General features: G+C 36.0%; 2 protein-coding genes and 1 long non-coding RNA gene across 9 annotated transcripts in view; 2 read left to right on the plus strand and 1 right to left on the minus strand.

Annotated features, from left to right (window-relative positions):
* The window catches only part of GAPcenA (GTPase activating protein and centrosome-associated), an 81531-nt gene that overhangs the window by 53713 nt on the left and 7043 nt on the right, over positions 1–20775 (minus strand). For 5 of the 7 annotated variants that reach the window (XM_081972495.1, XM_081972494.1, XM_081972492.1 and 2 more), the window contains 2 exons: positions 14193–14376; positions 4973–5172 (listed from right to left, as the gene is read on the minus strand). In XM_081972495.1, coding sequence (XP_081828621.1) covers positions 4973–5172; positions 14193–14376 — 384 coding nt within the window. Of the gene's footprint in view, positions 1–3502; positions 3855–4972; positions 5173–14192; positions 14377–20775 lie in introns of those variants that run through there. The other 2 variants (XM_081972493.1, XM_081972498.1) reach the window with 2 other exon arrangements.
* The window catches only part of LOC145724330 (uncharacterized), a 111200-nt gene that overhangs the window by 41945 nt on the left and 48480 nt on the right, over positions 1–20775 (plus strand). The window lies entirely within an intron of this gene.
* Positions 11929–13671, plus strand: LOC145725072 (uncharacterized). The gene is made up of 3 exons (XM_081973650.1): positions 11929–13061; positions 13114–13270; positions 13328–13671. The coding sequence occupies exons 1-3, from the start codon at positions 12926–12928 to the stop codon at positions 13620–13622; spliced, it is 588 nt and encodes a 195-aa protein (XP_081829776.1). The 5' UTR covers positions 11929–12925; the 3' UTR covers positions 13623–13671.

Raw genomic sequence — 20775 nt, forward strand, 5'->3', positions numbered from 1 at the left:
ATTTCATTTTGCAATGAAACTTTGGGTTATTGTAAATAAAGGATCGTTTTATTAAACTGAGGGTGCGTAACGACTCATTTGTATACAGGGTCGTCAAAAAAAAATCATAAACTTGCCACTAAAAAAAATGAAAAATCTCAAGTTTTTTAAATGGAAACCCCCATTTTTTATGACGGAATCATTTTGAGCATTAAAAATTACTATAAGTTTCAATTTACTTGCCTATCCCTAAATCCAACCCATTTCGGTTTATTTGAGAATAAACATTTTTTTATTAGGCTGCATGCTCGGCTGCATGGTTGGAATTAGCTGGTACTCTAGTTGGCCATGCTTTTGACACACGGTGATATTGGAGAACTGCAAAGCATGTTATGTTGAGCGTTGCAACTGTCACTTTTTTGGAAAAACACCAAATATTTCGAAAACGGCTAGAGATAGGAATAGGGCATTGTACACAAAAGTTGGTTAGAAATTGCAATTTCTACATTTGTATTATTAAGAATTGGTTTTGTTTTAATAGCTTTTATCTTCACATATCCCGTATTCTTAAAATTTTCAATTATTTGCTTGACAGCTTTTGGTGATGGATTTGGTTTTTCTAGATAACGAGCGGCAAATACCTCACATGTTCTACTCACAACTTTATCACATTCTCCGTAAATAATAAACAGATTTAAGTAATCTTGGTTTGAATAACGTAACCGCTACGGCATATTTGCAGTTGTCAAAACACTCAAAACTAGTGTTATTAACATGCCCTGCAGGTCTCCAATATCACCGTGTGTCAAAAGCATGGCCAACTAGAGTACCAGCTAATTCCAACCAGGCAGCCGAGCATGCAGCCTAATAAAAAAATGTTTATTCTCAAATAAAACGAAATGGGTTGGATTTAGGTATAGGCAAGTAAATTGAAACTTATAGTAATTTTTAATGCTCAAAATGATTCCGTCATAAAAAATGGGGGTTTCCATTTAAAAAACTTGAGATTTTTCATTTTTTTTAGTGGCAAGTTTATGATTTTTTTTTTGACGACCCTGTATACAAATGAGTCGTTACGCACCCTCAGTTTAATAAAACGATCCTTTATTTACAATAACCCAAAGTTTCATTGCAAAATGAAATACGGTTTTAACATAGTACAAAAATATGTTGAGCGTTGCAACTGTCACTTTTTTGGAAAAACATCAAATATTTCGAAAACGGCTAGAGATAGGCATAGGGCATTCTATACAAAAGTTGGTCAGAATTTTGTGAGGAATCCAAATATGTAATAATATATAGGGTGTTCTATTTAAAATAAGAAAGTTGTGATCGACTTCCGGTATAAGCGGAAGTGCAACCATCTTGAAAATATTTTAGTTGGATTGGGCATGCCCACATCAGTATCCTACCAAATTTTCAAAACTCTCCTATTTATACTTTTTCCAATATCAATCGAGGTCTTTCGTCGTGGGACACCCTGTATACATTTTCTCCCTTAAATGTATATGATAAGGATCTTGTACAGGGTGCTGCATTTTCGATGGTTTTACGGGGCACAGAGAAAACGGTAATAGATAGAAAAAAAGAAGCATGCGTGTTCTGATCTCTTTTTCTGAGCTGAGATGACTGGCGAAAAGTGGGCGGCCCAAACTTCTTTTGTTTCAAAGATACGGGGGGTTTTCGAAAATTGGTAATTTTTGAACCTCTTCAGTATTTCAGTTGCTCTTAAAGTTATCAAAAAAAGGAAGAACGGTTCCCGGTAGAAGTTTTCATGTAGAATCCAATGGCGTAGTCAGTTTTTTTCTATTCCGTTTAGTTTTTGATATATGACAGTAAGTTACATTTTTTTAAATGGAACATCCTATATATTTTTACGTCATTAAATTCTGTTGATTTTTACCTTTTCGACTGTGTATTACAACATATAAATTTGTAGAGGTTAATCCTGTTATTTTAAAAAAAGACCTTTGCTAAGCTAAAAAAAGGCTAATATCTAAAATACCAAACAAAATCGGAAATCATATAAACTAACACATCAGAAAATTAAATATTTTAAATAAGTCTTGCTAAAAATCTAAGTTACAAACAGTTCTACCGTTACTTTAATAAGAAAAGTGGCTATTTCTATTTTCTACTATTTTTGGTGTAGTGTGGAAGTTGAAAAAACTGTTTATAAACGACATGTAATATGTTAATATGAACATAGCCAAATTTTGTTTCGACTGTGGATATTTTTATTCATATTATTTAGCACTTTTTTGTTAAGGAAACGCTTTTTTTCTAATTACCAAGATTAACGTTTACAAACTTATATGTTTTAATACACCGGTGAAAAAGTAAAAATCAACAGAATTAAATGAACTAAAAATATAAAGGGTGTCCCATTTAAAAAAATATAACTTACTGTCATATGTCAGAAACTAAACGTAATAGGAAAAAACTGACTACGCCATTGGATTCTACGTCAAAACTTCTACCGGAAACCGTTTTTCCTTTTTTGATAACTTAAATAGCAAATGAAATACAGAGGAGGTTCCAAAATGACCAATTTTCAAAAGCCCCCCGTATCTTTGAAACAAAAGAAGTTTGCGCAGCCCACTCTTCGCCAGTCATCTCAGCTCAGAAAAAGAGATCAGAACACGTATGCTACTTTTTTTCTATCTATTACCGTTTTCTTTGCACCCAGTAAAACCATCGAAAATGCAGCACCCTGTACATAACATGACTACAATGGAGTAGAGCGAGGAGTAGGGGGTCCATTGTAATTAGTTAATTTAACACTTGGAGCTGTAACTTCAACTGATATCTTCTTGAGTGGTTTAAAATATTAGCTTCTGCTCCTGTATCTATCTTGCACAACACATCCATTAATAAGTACATTTTGAAACCAAATTTTTCTTATTATTCCTATTTTCCTCTCATTGCAGCAAATCATATCCAAAAACAGGTCCTCCTTTTCCACAGAATCACAATGAACAGCATTAGCTTTTATACAATCATTTCGATTGTAAATGGATTTACGATTTAAACACATTTTTTCAAAATGATTAAACATTTTACAGTTATTACATCTTTTATTGTAAGCAGGACATTTTCTGAAGTCATGTATAGTGCCACATCTTGAACAAGCTCGGGTATTTCTTATTTCATCTTTTTTATATATTTTCTTTCTTACAACATTTACACTGTCAGGCACTTCCGCCAGTTTTTTGCTTTGACTATTGACCAAGTCTGCTGCTCTACATATATATGAATGCATTGTGGTAAGTCTAATTTAGGTTCTCTGAGTAGTCTATCACGCAAGTTGTTATCTCTAATGCCACATACTATACGGTCTCTAATTAGGCTGTCATTCAGTTTCTCAAAATTACAATTTTTGCTTAATTTTTTCAACTCAGTGATAAATACATCAATTGGCTCACCTTCTAATTGATTTCTAGTGTTAAAAACATGTCGATTCACCGTCTCATTGTTGGAATAAAATATTTTTCTAGTACCTCCAGCACCTTTTTCCAATCACCTTTAATTTCTGATAAAACTTCAAACGTGTCAAAAATTTCTTGAACTTCATCACCAATAATAGGTAGTAGAATTGCAACCTTTCTTTCTTCACTTATATCTTTGTTACCATCAATACCTGTTGCTTTCATAAAGGTGTCAAATCGTTGCTTCCATTTTTTTAAATTATTTGCAATGTCCCCATCCAAACATAATTTATTTGGTTGCTTTAGATCCATGTTTTGTGTATTATGTGTTTATAGTCTCACTCTTATCACTTTTTCCTCACTTATTTTACCGCAGCGCCATGTAATGATGTTCTAAATACTATTAATGAAAGTATGTTGTGCTTTCAACTATCAACTTTATTGACTGACTGTTTCTGTCACCCCCTACCTGCCACCTACCAACTACCTATCATAATTATTATTACTAATGATACCTGACACAAAGCCTCCCAAAAATTGACTAAGACTTATAATTATTTTGGGAATGCCAGGAGCCTCTAAATGTACTGAAAGACTGTCAAAACTTGCCAGAAGCTTATACTAGTCTCCTAAACTTTCCAAGATTATTTTTTAATTTGCCAAAGGCCTTTAAATTTTTGTAAAATTTTTGTGCTTCATAACTCGCTTATTTAAAACATTCTGTATAGACACACCAGGTAACAGAAAAAAAGCTAATAAATGGGCCTCTATCACGTGACGTTGACCGGATCAGGCTGAGTTGTACCGTTTGGCCGCCAGAGAGCGTCAAAGTTGTTTTTTTTGTCGGATATTTTCATGAATATCTCGAAAACGGTTTGAGATAGGGGTGTGAAATGTGAAAAATTTAAATTCTGTCTTTTTTACACTGCACTATGTTTTTTTTTTGGGAAAATTTTGAAAACTGTCTTTGACTGCCTAGATAGCTTTAGGTTAATGGTATAAATATGTTGTGGACTGTCATCTGACAAAATACACCCTAAAAACTGTCAAAATTGCCATAATTACAAGGTCATCTCCGAAACAGTGCCAGTTAGAGCAAAAAGGACGTCAGATTCTTGTCCCTCATTCTGAAATTAGTAAAAACGGTCACTTTTGACATTTTTTTTTTCGTGCACTTTTCTCCAAAAATTGTCCACAACTTGCTTATTTGAAACATTCTGTATATACCACTGAATTAAATATAAGAACTGGAACCACTGCCAAAAGTTAAACATGCGTGAGAGAGAGAAAGCGTTGCATATCGTGGATATCCGTCCTTGTCACACTCATTACATTTAGTGGAAGAATTATTGTTTGTTGACTGCTTGTTGAATATTGTTTGTAGCTGTGTAGTGTACATGTTGAGACTTTGACTTTTGAAAAGTCTCGTTGAGTTATAATGGACTATTTCTACGATTTTCATTTCTTTTTGCTGGTTGGGATTTACTTTTCCCAAAAAACCTTTTTGGTGCGGTAAAATGGAAATCCCAACGAACAAAAAGCAACTTATTTGAACAGAAACATACCGGATACTCTGGATACCGCTTCCACAATATCACATCGAAAAACATGACACTGGAATATGGCAGACTCCTGGGTATCGCCGTGGGACCAAGTAAAAGCAAAACAGCTCGCTTCGTTGCTTTCTGCCGATCCTCGGGCGTAAAATAAGATTCTGTGAACTTCGTACCTTGAAATAACGGAGTTTGTTTGCGAGTCATACAATCTAGAAAAAATAAATAAAAATGTAGTTCAGTACAAAATAATAATAACAGTATAGTATAATATTACCAGGGTTTGAAAATATCATGATATTTATATAAATATCATATCACATGATATATATCGGATATAATATCAGATATACAGGGTGTCCCGCGAGGTAAGGGACAAAACTTCACTACGTGTTCTTTAAGTGAATTCGAGTCAAAAATGTTCTATGAACATGGGTCCGCAAATGCTTCCTTACCGAGATATGATTTTTTAAATTTAATAGTGATTTTGTGCCGAAAACTACAATGGCTCTCATCCACATCATTAAAAGGGCTAGACTATGCTTACAATGGGAAAATGGACACTTTGAACAATTATTATAAACAGTTATTTTCCAAGAGGTATTAATTTTTTTCTTTGTTTATTGGGTCTTCTGTCTCACACAAAAAGGTTTGTTGGGAAAATGGAATTTCGCACTATTTTCAACTAAGTTGAAAATAACATTAACCTAGTCGTCCCAACACAAGACCACTGACTTAGGCCCGGTCTTGTTACCTAAAAACGCTGACGTTTCGGTGGAAAATCTACCACCGTCTTCAGAGAATCTAAAAAAGAAAGAACACAACGGCAGAACACAGAAAACAACAACTTAATAAATATTAAACCTGATAATGTTCAATTTGGAACTCTGAGAAGGGTTTTGTCAATAAAAATTGACATAAATTTTGACTTTTGTCATTCCAATAGGAAAGGTTATCTATTGTTGTAGTGAAAGGTGGGTTTTATAATGAAAACAAAATTACAAGAAATTTCAGTTTCGTTTGATATGACCAAGTGTTATCTCCTCCTCTAGAATATTTAACCAAGTTTGGTCAATATTAATAGAGGATGTAGCAACACAGGAGTCATGGTTTAATCTAATATATGCACTTTCTTTTATTTTACGTCTTTTTGAAAAAGTTTCTTTGTCTATGATACTACATTCATTCCATTTGACTCTATCAACAAACATATAGAACATATCTCCCACAAAGGTATTAATTTTTTTTGTAAAAAAATATTTTTGTGAGGTAATTGTACTTTTCAACACAATAAAACTATTAAACTTAAAAAAATCGTATCTTGGTAAGGAAGCATTTGCGGACCCATGTTCATAGAACATTTTCGACTCGAATTTACCTAAAGAACACGTAGTGAAATTTTGTCCCTTACCTCGCGGGACACCCTGTATATCCGATATATATCATTTTCAATCTTTATATACTTAGCTATAAAAAATATAAAAAAGTAAAAAAATTGTTTTGTTTTATGCTTACTTAAGCTATATTTTGTTTTAACACAAATCCTTTTATAATAACTTATATTATTTCTATACAAAAAAAATAAACTTTTTATTATGCGACTCTGAAAACTATCTATTTCTCGAGACACAGTAACAGCTTTACTAATCTCAGACAAATTAGAAAACCAAACTTTGTCATTGTTCAGTAAAGCTTACGTAATATTCTTGATACTTAATATAATAATTTTTTGATGCTTTGAATAACTGAAACCGGTTTTTATTCAATTAATAAAAATATCGAATATATCGGATATATATCAAGCTGTAAATATCAAGATATATATCCTCTGAACCCTGAATATTACTGATAGGCATGCGCAATTTATAAAAAGTTGTCATCAGAACTTTGTGGCCAACTCGTCACAAATAGACCAGAAGCTGTTGACAGATGCCGTTCTTGCCCCCTTTATAATTAAACACTTTTTGTGTTACTTAACTTTATTTTTAAAGGTTTAAGAGCACAGGCGCGTTATACTCATTATACTAAACCTCTTCTCATTACAAGCTGGCAAGTACCAACAGCGCCTAAACTGAAACTAGTCAAGTCAACAATTGTTGAGTTAAGGCTTTCAGGAACTCGCAGGTTCATAGAAAATACTTTTGGAACTCTAGTGCAACCCTGGAGACTCCTTCTCAAAAACCACATATAGCTAATGCAGATTCATGGTGAATAGAGAAAAATAACCGAACTGAATCTTTAAGAAAGTTAACCGTATTAGATCAAATAACGTACTTTTAGCACAATTCTACGGAGGAGAGCTATATTTAGAGGTTTCTGGCATTTCCAATATAATTATAGAAGTCTCTGACAATTTTAAAATTTCTTGAAACGTTTAGAACACTTGCAGAGGCTTATGGCAGGTTTTGAATAGTATTTAGAGGCCTTTGACAAATTAAAAACATTCTTGGAAGGTTTAGGAGACTAGTATAAGCTTCTGGCAAGTTTGGAGAGTCTTTCAGTGAAATTTAGAGGTTTCTGGCATTCCCAAAATAATTATAGAAGTCTCTGTCAATATCAAAATTTCTTTAAAAGTTTAGAACACTTGCAGAGGCTTCTGGCAATTTTTGGTAGGCTTCGAATAGTATTTAGAGACCTTTGGCAAATTTAAAAACATCCTTGGAAGGTTTGGGAAGCTTGTATAAGCTTCTGGCAAGTTTTGAGAGTATTTCAATAGAATTTAGAGGTTTCTGGCATTCCCAAAATAATTATATAAGTCTCTGACAATTTTAAAATTTCTTGAAACGTTTAGAACACTTGCAGAGGCTTTTGGCAATTTTTGGGAGGCTTTGAATAGTATTTAGAGCCCTTTGGCAAATTTAAAAAAAACTTGGAAAGTTTAAAGGACTTGTATAAGCTTATGGCAAGTTTGGAGAGTCTTTCAGTGGAATTTAGAGGTTTCTGGCATTCCCAAAATAATTATAGAAGTCTCTGACAATTTCAAAATTTCTTGAAACGTTTAGAACACTTGCAGAAGCTTTTGGCAATTTTTGGGAGGCTTTGAATAATATTTAGAGACCTTTGGCAAATTTAAAAACATCCTTGGAAGGTTTAGGAAGCTTGTATAAGCTTCTGGCAAGTTTTGAGAGTCTTTCAGTGGAATTTAGAGGTTTCTGGCATTCCCAAAATAATTATAGAAGTCTCTGACAATTTTAAAATTTCTTGAAACGTTTAGAACACTTGCAGAGGCTGTTGGCAATTTTTGGGAGGCTTTGAATAGTATTTAGAGGCATTTGACAAATTAAAAACATCCTTGGAAGGTTTAGGAAGCTTGTATAAGCTTCTGGCAAGTTTGGAGAGTCTTTCAGTGGAATTTAGAGGTTTCTGGCATTCCCAAAATAATTATAGAAGTCTCTGACAATTTTAAAATTTCTTGAAACGTTTAGAACACTTGCAGAGGCTTTTGGCAATTTTTGGGAGGCTTTAAATGGTATTTAGAGACCTTGGGCAAATTTAAAAACATTCTTGGAAGGTTTAGCAGACTAGTATAAGCTTCTGGCAAGTTTGGAGAGTCTTTCAGTGGAATTTAGAGGTTTCTGGCATTCCCAAAATAATTATAGAAGTCTCTGACAATTTTAAAATTTCTTGAAACGTTTAGAACACTTGCAGAGGCTGTTGGCAATTTTTGGGAGGCTTTGAATAGTATTTAGAGGCATTTGACAAATTAAAAACATCCTTGGAAGGTTTAGGAAGCTTGTATAAGCTTCTGGCAAGTTTGGAGAGTCTTTCAGTGGAATTTAGAGGTTTCTGGCATTCCCAAAATAATTATAGAAGTCTCTGACAATTTTAAAATTTCTTGAAACGTTTAGAACACTTGCAGAGGCTTTTGGCAATTTTTGGGAGGCTTTAAATGGTATTTAGAGACCTTGGGCAAATTTAAAAACATTCTTGGAAGGTTTAGGAGACTAGTATAAGCTTCTGGCAAGTTTGGAGAGTCTTTCAGTGGAATTTAGAGGTTTCTGGCATTCCCAAAATAATTATAGAAGTCTTTGTCAATTTTAAAATTTCTTTAAAAGTTTAGAACACTTGAAGAGGTTTCTGGCAATTTTTGGGAGGCTTTGAATAGTATTTAGAGGCCTTTGACAAATTAAAAACATCCTTGGAAGGTTTAGGGAGCTTGTATAAGCTTCTGGCAAGTTTTGAGAGTCTTTCAGTAGTATTTGGAGGTCTCTGGCATTCCCAAAATAATTATAGAAGTCTCTGTCAATTTCAAAATTTCTTTAAAAGTTTAGAACACTTGAAGAGGTTTCTGGCAATTTTTGGGAGGCTTTGAATAGTATTTAGAACCCTTTGACAAATTAAAAACATCCTTGGAAGGTTTAAGAGACTAGTATAAGCTTCCGGCAAATTTGGAGAGTCTTTCAGTGGAATTTAGAGGTTTCTGGCATTCCCAAAATAATTATAGAAGTCTCTGTCAATTTTAAAATTTCTTGAAACGTTTAGAACACTTGAAGAGGTTTCTGGCAATTTTTGGGAGGCTTTGAATAGTATTTAGAGGCCTTTGACAAATTAAAAACATCCTTGGAAGGTTTAAGAGACTAGTATAAGCTTCCGGCAAGTTTGGAGAGTCTTTCAGTGGAATTTAGAGGTTTCTAGCATTCCCAAAATAATTATAGAAGTCTCTGTCAATTTTAAAATTTCTTGAAACGTTTAGAACACTTGAAGAGGTTTCTGGCAATTTTTGGGAGGCTTTGAATAGTATTTAGAGGCCTTTGACAAATTAAAAACATCCTTGGAAGGTTTAGGAGACTAGTATAAGCTTCTGGCAAGTTTGGAGAGTCTTTGAGTAGAATTTAGAGGTTTCTGGCATTCCCAAAATAATTATAGAACTCTATGTCAATTTTAAAATTTCTTGAAAGGTTTAGAACACTTGCAGAGGCTTTTGGCAATTTTTGGGAGGTTTTGAATAGTATTTAGAGGCCTTTGACAAATTAAAAACATCCTTGGAAGGTTTAGGAGACTAGTATAAGCTTCTGGCAAGTTTGAAGAGTCTTTCAGTAGAATTTAGATGTTTCTGGCATTCCCAAGATAATTATAGAAGTCTCTGTCAATTTTAAAATTTCTTTAAAAGTTTAGAACACTTGCAGAGGCTTTTGGCAATTTTTGGGAGGCTTTGAATAGTATTTAGAGGCCTTTGACAAATTAAAAACATCCTTGGAAGGTTTAGGAGACTAGTATAAGCTTCTGGCAAGTTTGGAGAGTCTTTCAGTGGAATTTAGAGGTTTCTGGCATTCCCAAAATAATTATAGAAGTCTTTGTCAATTTTAAAATTCCTTTAAAAGTTTAGAACACTTGAAGAGGTTTCTGGCAATTTTTGGGAGGCTTTGAATAGTATTTAGAGGCCTTTGACAAATTAAAAACATCCTTGGAAGGTTTAGGGAGCTTGTATAAGCTTCTGGCAAGTTTTGAGAGTCTTTCAGTAGTATTTGGAGGTCTCTGGCATTCCCAAAATAATTATAGAAGTCTCTGTCAATTTCAAAATTTCTTTAAAAGTTTAGAACACTTGAAGAGGTTTCTGGCAATTTTTGGGAGGCTTTGAATAGTATTTAGAGGCCTTTGACAAATTAAAAACATCCTTGGAAGGTTTAAGAGACTAGTATAAGCTTCCGGCAAGTTTGGAGAGTCTTTCAGTGGAATTTAGAGGTTTCTGGCATTCCCAAAATAATTATAGAAGTCTCTGTCAATTTTAAAATTTCTTGAAACGTTTAGAACACTTGAAGAGGTTTCTGGCAATTTTTGGGAGGCTTTGAATAGTATTTAGAGGCCTTTGACAAATTAAAAACATCCTTGGAAGGTTTAGGAGACTAGTATAAGCTTCTGGCAAGTTTGAAGAGTCTTTCAGTAGAATTTAGATGTTTCTGGCATTCCCAAGATAATTATAGAAGTCTCTGTCAATTTCAAAATTTCTTTAAAAGTTTAGAACACTTGCAGAGGCTTTTGGCAATTTTTGGGAGGCTTTGAATAGTATTTAGAGGCCTTTGACAAATTAAAAACATCCTTGGAATGTTTAGGAGACTAGTATAAGCTTCTAGCAAGTTTGGAGAGTCTTTCAGTGGAATTTAGAGGTTTCTGGCATTCCCAAAATAATTATAGAAGTCTTTGTCAATTTTAAAATTTCTTTAAAAGTTTAGAACACTTGAAGAGGTTTCTGGCAATTTTTGGGAGGCTTTGAATAGTATTTAGAGGCCTTTGACAAATTAAAAACATCCTTGGAAGGTTTAGGGAGCTTGTATAAGCTTCTGGCAAGTTTTGAGAGTCTTTCAGTAGTATTTGGAGGTCTCTGGCATTCCCAAAATAATTATAGAAGTCTCTGTCAATTTCAAAATTTCTTTAAAAGTTTAGAACACTTGAAGAGGTTTCTGGCAATTTTTGGGAGGCTTTGAATAGTATTTAGAGGCCTTTGACAAATTAAAAACATCCTTGGAAGGTTTAAGAGACTAGTATAAGCTTCCGGCAAGTTTGGAGAGTCTTTCAGTGGAATTTAGAGGTTTCTGGCATTCCCAAAATAATTATAGAAGTCTCTGTCAATTTTAAAATTTCTTGAAACGTTTAGAACACTTGAAGAGGTTTCTGGCAATTTTTGGGAGGCTTTGAATAATATTTAGAGACCTTTGGCAAATTAAAAACATCCTTGGAAGGTTTAGGAGACTAGTATAAACTTCTGGCTAGTTTGGAGAGTCTTTCAGTGGAATTTAGAGGTTTCTGGCATTCCCAAAATAATTATAGAACTCTATGTCAATTTTAAAATTTCTTGAAAGGTTTAGAACACTTGCAGAGGCTTTTGGCAATTTTTGAGAGGTTTTGAATAGTATTTAGAGGCCTTTGACAAATTAAAAACATCCTTGGAAGGTTTAGGAGACTAGTATAAGCTTCTGGCAAGTTTGAAGAGTCTTTCAGTAGAATTTAGAGGTTTCTGGCATTCCCAAAATAATTATAGAAGTCTCTGTCAATTTTAAAATTTCTTTAAAAGTTTAGAACACTTGAAGAGGTTTCTGGCAATTTTTGGGAGGCTTTGAATAATATTTAGACCTTTGGCAAATTTAAAAATATCCTTGGAAGGTTTAGGAAGCTTGTATAAGCTTCTGGCAAGTTTTGAGAGTCTTTCAGTAGTATTTTAAGGTCTCTGGAACCTTAAAATAGTAGAGGCCAAGCCAATCACTAATGCTGATCAACTCGATACTGTAATTTTGGATATAATCTATAAAAATAAATGAAACAAAAAGAGTCAGATTTTTTCTAAAGTTATAGGAGGAAAGTAGCTAGTAAACTAGCTAATAGATGAAATCACTGATTAAAATTTGTTAAGTCAGCTCAAATACTGTCAGTTGACAACCTAACCTATTTTAACAAAATGTCTTTAACCTCACAAAGTTGGACATTGCTCATCTATGACGTCATGATAGTCTATGACGCAGAGTTATGTGGCGAATCATTTATACTAACCTGCGTCGGACATTACTGATTTTACAACCAGTGTGTCATCATTTAGTGATAATTTTTCTCATTAAAATTAGTCGTGGTATTCCCGAGATACAGAGTAATCTATAATAAAGTATGTCTGTTTCGAAAACACCCCGTAGTTTCTTTTGTGACGAAAAACCCCCAAAACATGTCCGAAATATCAACCAAACCCATTATATGATAAGAAAAATCTTCTTATTCTTATCTCTCTCATTAGATAGGCAAAGAAATTACTGTGAATACCTGGTTCTAATTCTACAAAAAATAGGCCAAAAATTATGATGCTTTAACGCCCTCTGACGTTCAAATAAGATAAGCTACAATTTGACATTTTAATACCCCCTACCCTAGCTTTCCTCGCCACCTTCTGTTGTCAGGTATTTCATTCTGAGCTCTCGTGGCGTGTGGTTGACTTTGAATTGTATCTATTCTCGTGTTCAGTGATTTTATCGTAATTTTGTAATAATGGACGACGCACTTTTAATTTCCATCGTATTTGAACATCCGTCAATCTACGACCAGAAGGATCCCCAATTTAAAAATGAAGAATTCAAGAAATATTTGTGGAGACTGATTGCATACGATATGGGCAATAGGACAGGTAAGACTATTTTATGACCCAGTGGTATGTTCCTAATTTAGATGATTTTTAGCGGAAGAATGCGAAAATCGATTTCGGATTTTAAGCTGGGAATACGCTTCAGGAATTCTTACTACAGAAGCCAGGTCTGGCATAAGAGCAATCAGTCAGTCAACATGGTCCCAGCTTCACACCATGTTCCCTGTTGTTAGCCCCGTTTTACAAAGACGGTAAGACTGTTTAATCTAATGTTTAACAGCTTATTAACAAACATTTTTTTTTAAAAGACCCATCCAAATTTCATACGTACCGTCTTTCGAAGAAAATTCAGAAAATGATAGTGAGGATAACGGTGCAGTTGTAATTAACGAGCAAATTTTGCATCGGGCAGTTTTAAATTCCACATTAATTTCGTGTAGAAATTATTTTGAGAACGCAAATCAAGATACCACCGCACAAATGGTTGATGATATAAAAAGCCAGATAGAAAGCATACACAAAATGCACGGTGAGATTAATAAAACTCTTGCAGAAGCAAGAAGGGATTTCGTTTACTCTGATGATTATATTGGTTTTAGATAGAATTTTGTACATATTTTTTAAATATATGCTTGTGTAAATATGTAATTGATATATTGTGTGTTTTTTAAAAGAAAAAATTGTCCACTCTCCACTACCACAGAATAATAAGTTCAATTATGACTGTTAATAACAGGCTTTACACCAAAAATTGGAAGAAAAAACACTTTTAAACCTATTCGGCAATTAGTTCATGAAATTATAGTTCCAATAATTTTTCAAGAATTTCTTCCAAGAATTGTTTGAAATTGTCAGAGGAATTTAAGACCATTTTGAATTGCCAGAGCTCTCTAAACAGTTTTCTAAAATATTTTTACTGTTTTTGCTCACGCGGTCGCAATAACCCTCTTACGAACGACCAGATTACGGTAATACTCACTACCAGTTGGAACAAACCTATTTTTTGCGTGAAAACGGTAATTTAAACGAGGACAAGCTGATCTGGAGATTGTCCTGTTGAAAAATAGGATATGCACCCTTTCTGGTACTGTCTCAGAAATGTATGTAAGGAACCGGATGTAGCAGTAGAATTTTTAAGTGATTAAAAAAAACCAAGTAAATAAAGCTACTTACACAACTAAACCCTGACTAGATAGCGGCACTGAAACGGACACTTTAATGCCTTGCTCCACGCTCTGTTCATTTAGGATGGCCATATTCCTGTGAATTTCCCCTTCCGACTTGGGAGCATTAATCTGCGCGGCGCCCAAGTAAGTTATACCAGAAAAAATGGTACAGTCTTGGTCCACATCTGAAACTTTGTTAAAAGAATTTCGAGAATTTAAAAAAAAACTAACTAAAGCGCCATTACACTATTAAAACTAACTCAGTGACTTCTAACTGTTGCGTCACATTCCTTATCTTTGCTTCAGTAAAGTTTAGACTTAAACGTTCCAAGAATTGATTTGAATTTTGAACCATTTTGAAAGTTCTATAAGCCTCTAAATGCTTCTAAAAAGTGCCAAAAGCTTCTACAAGTGTCTTAAACCTTGCCAGAGTTGTTTTAAATTGTCAGAGGCCTCTAGGAGTGTTTTGATTGTTGCAAATACCTCTAAATGCTACTGAGAACTTTCTGAAAAGAAAAAACGCTGGAAGGTCAAGCTTATTAACAAACAAATGGGTACAACTGGCCGCCTACGCAGATGATATCAATATTACGTCCCGCAGAGCGGAAGAGGCGGCAGAAATATACACACAACTGAGAGAGATGCCAGAAACATCGGACTCGAAATAAATACACAACAGACAAAAACACTAACCCAGGCAAGAACAAGAGGAAACGAAAACTACCCCAGAGTAGAGGATAACGTGGATGATGTCCAGAGCTTACAAAGCTATAATATCCACAAACAAAGCCTACTTCACTCTCGTCCAATATATTCCGCTCCAAAATCATACACAGAAAATCAAAAATCAGGATATACAAAACCATCATCAGGCCGATACATATGCTATGGATGCGAGACATGGGTCATGACAAAGAACTCACTGGGAATAAACTGGAGGTGTTTGAAAGAAGAATACTAAGACGGATCTTTTGGCCACTAAATGAAAATGAGATATGGAGAAGAAGATATAATCATGAAATCTACCAACTTTTCAAAGAGGCACTTATCTCAGAATTTGTCAGACTACAGAGGTTACGATGGGCAGGCCACGTAGTAAGAATGCCGGATAACTACCAAAAAGGGCCTTCAATAGTAGGATGCAGGGCAGAAGACCAAAAGGGATACCACGGAAAAGATGGGAGGATGGAGTGCCAGAAGACGCGCAACACTTGATAGGTGTCAGAACTTGGAGGAGAGCGGCGTTAGATCGACAGTGTTGGAGGCGGAAGATAAAGGAAGCCAAGGCTCAATTTGGGCTGTAGCGCGATTGGAGAGAGAGGCCTCTAAGACCATTTTAAAAGTTCCACAGACCTCTAAATATTGAAAACCTAAAAAGTGCCAGAGCCCTCTACAACTGTCTTAATCTTTCCCAGAACTGTTTTAAATTGCCAGAGGCCTCTAAGGCAATTTTGAAAGTTCCATCAACCTCTAAATGCTATTGAAAACTTCCTGAAAAGTTCCAGAGCTCTCTTCAACTGTCTTAATCTTTCCCAAGACTGTTTTAAATTGCCAGAGGCCTCTAAGACCATTTTAAAAGTTCCATAAACCTCTAAATGCTATTGAGAACTTCCTGAAAGGTTTCAAAGCCTTCTACCACTGTCTTAAATCTTCCCAGAACTGTTTTAAATTGCCAGAGGCCTCTAAGGCAATTTTGAAAGTTCCATAAACCTCTAAATGTTATTGAGAACTTCCTGAAAAGTTCCATAACTCTCTACAAATGTCTTAATCTTTCCCAAGACTGTTTTATTAGCCAGCGGTTCTATAGACCTCTAAATGCTATCGAGAACCTTCTGAAAAGTGCCAGAGTCCTCTACAACTGTCTTAATCTCTCCCAGAACTGTTTTAAATTGGCAGAGGCCTCTAACATCATTTTAAAACTTCCATAAACCTCTAAATGCTACTGACAACCTTCTAAAAAGTGACGGAAGCTTCTACAAGTGTCTTAATCTTTCCCAGAATTGTTTTAAAACGTCAGAGGCCTGTAGGGCCGTTTTGGATGTGAATGACCTCTAAATGTTACTACGAACTTTCTGAAAAGTTCCAGAGCCCTCTATAACTGCCTTAAACTTTCCTTGCAACCGCTCAACTGGCCGAAGTCCAAAGAGCGGCGTGCCTGGCGGTGTCAGGGGCAATGAGGACCACTCCTTCTAGGGCCCTGGAGGTGATGTTAAACCTCATGCCCCTCGAACTGTGCGTGAGAATGAAGGCCACGCGCGCAGCTTACAGGGCACCTGCTCATTTGGGCACGGCAGGATATGGGGCTGGGCCACAGACCAGTGTCGACTCCTACTGATGCCAGGCGATCATCAGATCTCCAAGCTTGTGCCCTCAAATCTCTTCAAAGTCATAGTTCCTGATAGAGAATAGTGGGGGGCCGATAACGGACCGGAATTCCTCCGAAATAGCGACGTCTGGTACACAGATGGATCGTTGGCAGCAAGACGTCACAGAGTATCGCTCTCGGTAGTTACACTACAGTCTTTCAGGCTAAAGTATATGCCATCCTTGTCTGGCGGGCGGGTTCTCCTATCCGACCCGAAGAGGGGTGACAGAACAGTCATCTGCTCCGACAGTAAGGCTGCCATCAGGGCCATTTAGGCCGATGAGGTGCGGTCCAAACTGGTAATGGAGTGTAAAAGTACCTTGGAGGCCCTGTCTCGGGGGCGGCGGGGTATACCTCGCGTGGGTGCCGGGACACGGGTGTCTCCGGCAACATGGAGGCTGACAGACTTGACGGCCTTGGAACTAGGGAACCGCTCTCGGGACCTGAACCTAGTGTGGGGATCTCCTATAGCACGGCGGTCCGCTCAATAAAAGGCATGGCTGGAAAACCCTGCTAAACCTAAACAGAGGCAAGCTACGAACGGTGACTGGTCTAATGACGGGTCACTGTCACCTGGCGCGGCATAGGCAAAGACTGGGAATTCACGAAGACCCGGCCCGCAGAGGCTGCTTGGAGGACGAAGAAACACCGGGGCATGTACTTAGTGACTGTCCCGCCTTTTCTCGCCTTCGTCACACCTACCTGGGACAGCCAACGCTGTGTCACAGAGAACTAAGGGAGCTGCATCTGACCAGCATCGTTAGATTCCTTGAATCAACGGGACTGCTGTAGCTCCGGCTAGCGGGACGCGACGGGTCCATCTTAGGCCTATGCGTATACCTGGGCTAAATAGCCCCCCGCATCACCAAACAACAACAAACTTTCCTAGAACTGTCTTAAATTGCCAGAGGCCTCTAGGACCATTTTGAAAGAAAAAATGACAACAAAAAGTGTCTTAAACCTCCCGAGAATTGTTTTAAATTGTCATGATGCCTCTAGAACCATTTTGGAAGTGCCAGAGCTCTCTAAATAATACTGCAAACATTACAGAAATTCCCAGAAGCTCTTAAATACGACTGAAATTGCCAAAAGTTGCCTCTGCAACTGTTGTACACCTTCTAAGAATTGTTTATTTGGTATAGAAACTTTGATTGATTTTGATATACCGGGTGTCCCTAAGAAGTGGCTCACCCCTTTAACTTTTTTATTTTATGAACAAAATACGAAAACTTTATTTTTTATGAAGTCCTCGACCGGAAATTTAACATTTGGTTCAACTCACAGCCCACTAGATCAAAAAATTGTTTTTTTCTTTTTTTTTTTTTAAACTTTACTCAAAATGTGACAAAATGGGTATGGTTAAACGATAATAAAAGATATACAAACCAAAGATAAATTAAGGATTAAAAGTAAAAATTATTTTAACTTAGATAACCATAACCGTTTTATACAACTTAGAACTAAAATCAAGAGGGACGTGAAAGCTGCATATCAACAATACTTAAATAAAATTCAGATGGATATTAACGAAAATTCGAGGTCATTCTGGCAACACATTAGAAATAACAAAAGTGCGCCAAACATTCCATGTAAAATGTTTCTTGATGGTGACGAGTATACTGACGGGACGGATATGGCAAACGCATTCGCTTCCTACTTTCATTCTGTATATATTGAGAATGAGCTGCCCTACTCAGAGCACACCCAGCACTATATAAATGAGTCATTTTCAATCAATGGCATTACCCACGATGATGTGTGTGAGGCAGTCGGAAGACTTAAGATCAATAAGTCTGTAGGACCTGATAATTTGCCATCATATACAGGGTGTCTCAGTTTTAAGTGCCCAAACTTTAATGTCGGATAGTACGTCGAAAAATAACAACACTTTGCTATATAAACCTATATCCAATAGGGCGTCGTTACTGATATACAGGGTGTTAAAGTTTTTTAAAAAAATTGCTTATTTGAGAATTTCTCGAAAACCGTTGGAGATATTGTAATGAAATTTTTGTGTGAATATCTCCTGTTCAAAACGTCTTCAATGAAATAAAAAATTGAACTGTGACGCAACCAGTGTCGTACTTACCGACGTACGCCTAGGTACTTTGGATAAAAAAAATGTTACGCCACTGCCTTTTTGGAAATTAAAATTTGTTTTTGAGATGACTGTTTAATTTGGGAGACAAAAGTCCTCTTGTGTTTTTTCGGATTGACGCACCATTTCAGAGTAAAAAAAGGAAAGGTTATAATGGTATAAAAATTTATTATTATCACATAACTTAAATTAGGAAACAAATTAAATAAAACTTAACAAATTAAAAGTTATTTAGTGCCTTTTGGACAGAGATACTTTAGGGAAAGCTTACGTTAAGTTTTGACTGTGACAATTCTTATGGCTCTTTGTCTCAGTCAAAATACTTAACTCTTAACTAGTTCCCGTTAAAACGTTCGCGCAAATGGTAATTAATCTGTGACGAAGTTTACAATAGTTGTTCAAAATGGAAACCATCAGACTCAATGCATATTTGACACCTACGACGTGTAGAATTGACCGCTGCAGATATTTGATGGGGATTATTGCGAAGAATTTCACAGGCTGCTTCAATCCTACCTACTAATTCCAGTTCGGTGTGAACTGGAGTGGAATACACCTTGTCTTTGAGAAAGCCCCATATAAAAAAATCTAAAACTGTCAGGTCGGGTGACCTTGGGGGCCAAGCGGCTGGACCTGTACCAGGAACATAATCATGGTTATGTGCATTATTTACACGACCTATCCAGCGCTCCCGAAAGTGCAAATCACACCAGCGTCGAACATTTACTCCGTAATGAGCAGGTGCGCCGTCCATTTGAAACCACATTTGCTGTCTCACGTTGAGTGGAACGTCTTCTAAATAATTACCCAAGTCATTTTCCAAGAATTGAAGAAAGAGGTGAGAATTCAGGCGAGGAGGTAAAAAATGGGGACCAATTAAATGGTTACCTATCACACCTATCCAAACGTTAACACTAAATTCTTGTTGAAAAGTTCGGGGTCTGACTTGATGAGGATTTACATTCCCCCAAACGTGCAAGTTATGAAAGTTCACAACACCTCTTCTGGTAAATGTGGCTTCGTCAGTGAATAAAATTTTACGCAAAAACAAATGATCAATTTGGATTGATCTCAACAGCCAACTGCAATATTCTCTACGCCTCGGTCCATCTTCTTGCATTAAATATTGCACTGGCTGCAAATGGTAAGGTCTTCTTCCATTCTTTCGTAAGGTTCGATGGACTACATCCTTTGAGACTGGAATATTGCGCGCTCGTAATTGCTTAGCGGCATTTCTGCAACTTTCTGTGGGGTTGTTATCGAACACTTCTAAAATGTTTGCCTCAAATCTTCCATGTGGTCTTCTAGGTCTATCTGGGTTTTTGCGTAATCCAAACTCTCTCAACAAGTGATGAACCTTCATAAAAACCTTTTTATTTGGACACCTTCGATTTGGAAATCGTCTAGCATATTCTCGGCACGCTTCGTTAGTGTTTCCGTTGCAGTATCCATAAATAAAATGTATGTCAGCGTACTCGGCATTAGTAAATAAGTGTGGCATTTTAAAAAAAGAACTAAACAAACTTTAAAGTGTTGAAATTGAACGTTATTATAATGTGCTGTCAGTTCGACATTTGTCACCAACCAGAATGGGAAGTCATCCAAACGATAAAATTTAATTAATCCATGTAATTAAGACATGCAATGATGTCACCTTTCCTTTTTTTACTCTGAAATGGTGCGTCAATCCGAAAAAACACAAGAGGACTTTTGTCTCCCAAATTGAACAGTCATCTCAAAAACAAATTTTAATTTCCAAAAAGGCAGTGGCGTAACATTTTTTTTATCCAAAGTACCTAGGCGTACGTCGGTAAGTACGACACTGGTTGCGTCACAGTTCAATTTTTTATTTCATTGAAGACGTTTTGAACAGGAGATATTCACACAAAAATTTCATTACAATATCTCCAACGGTTTTCGAGAAATTCTCAAATAAGCAATTTTTTTAAAAAACTTTAACACCCTGTATATCAGTAACGACGCCCTATTGGATATAGGTTTATATAGCAAAGTGTTGTTATTTTTCGACGTACTATCCGACATTAAAGTTTGGGCACTTAAAACTGAGACACCCTGTATAATAAAAGGTTTGGTAGGATTTGTTGCTGAACCATTGAGAATTTTGTT

This window comes from Ips typographus, linkage group LG2 (assembly GCF_016097725.1).
Source record: "Ips typographus isolate SLU linkage group LG2, UJ_Ityp_2.0, whole genome shotgun sequence".
Taxonomy (NCBI): Eukaryota; Metazoa; Arthropoda; class Insecta; order Coleoptera; family Curculionidae; genus Ips; species Ips typographus.

What these genes read in the sequence shown, in the direction of transcription:
- LOC145725072 (XM_081973650.1), top strand. Translation starts at nt 12,926, where the DNA reads ATGGACGACGCACTTTTAATTTCCATCGTATTTGAACATCCGTCAATC. An exon ending in CGATATGGGCAATAGGACAG is followed by an intron (nt 13,062 to 13,113) that starts GTAAGACTATTT and finishes GATGATTTTTAG; the next exon opens with CGGAAGAATGCGAAAATCGA. An exon ending in AGCCCCGTTTTACAAAGACG is followed by an intron (nt 13,271 to 13,327) that starts GTAAGACTGTTT and finishes TTTTTTTAAAAG; the next exon opens with ACCCATCCAAATTTCATACG.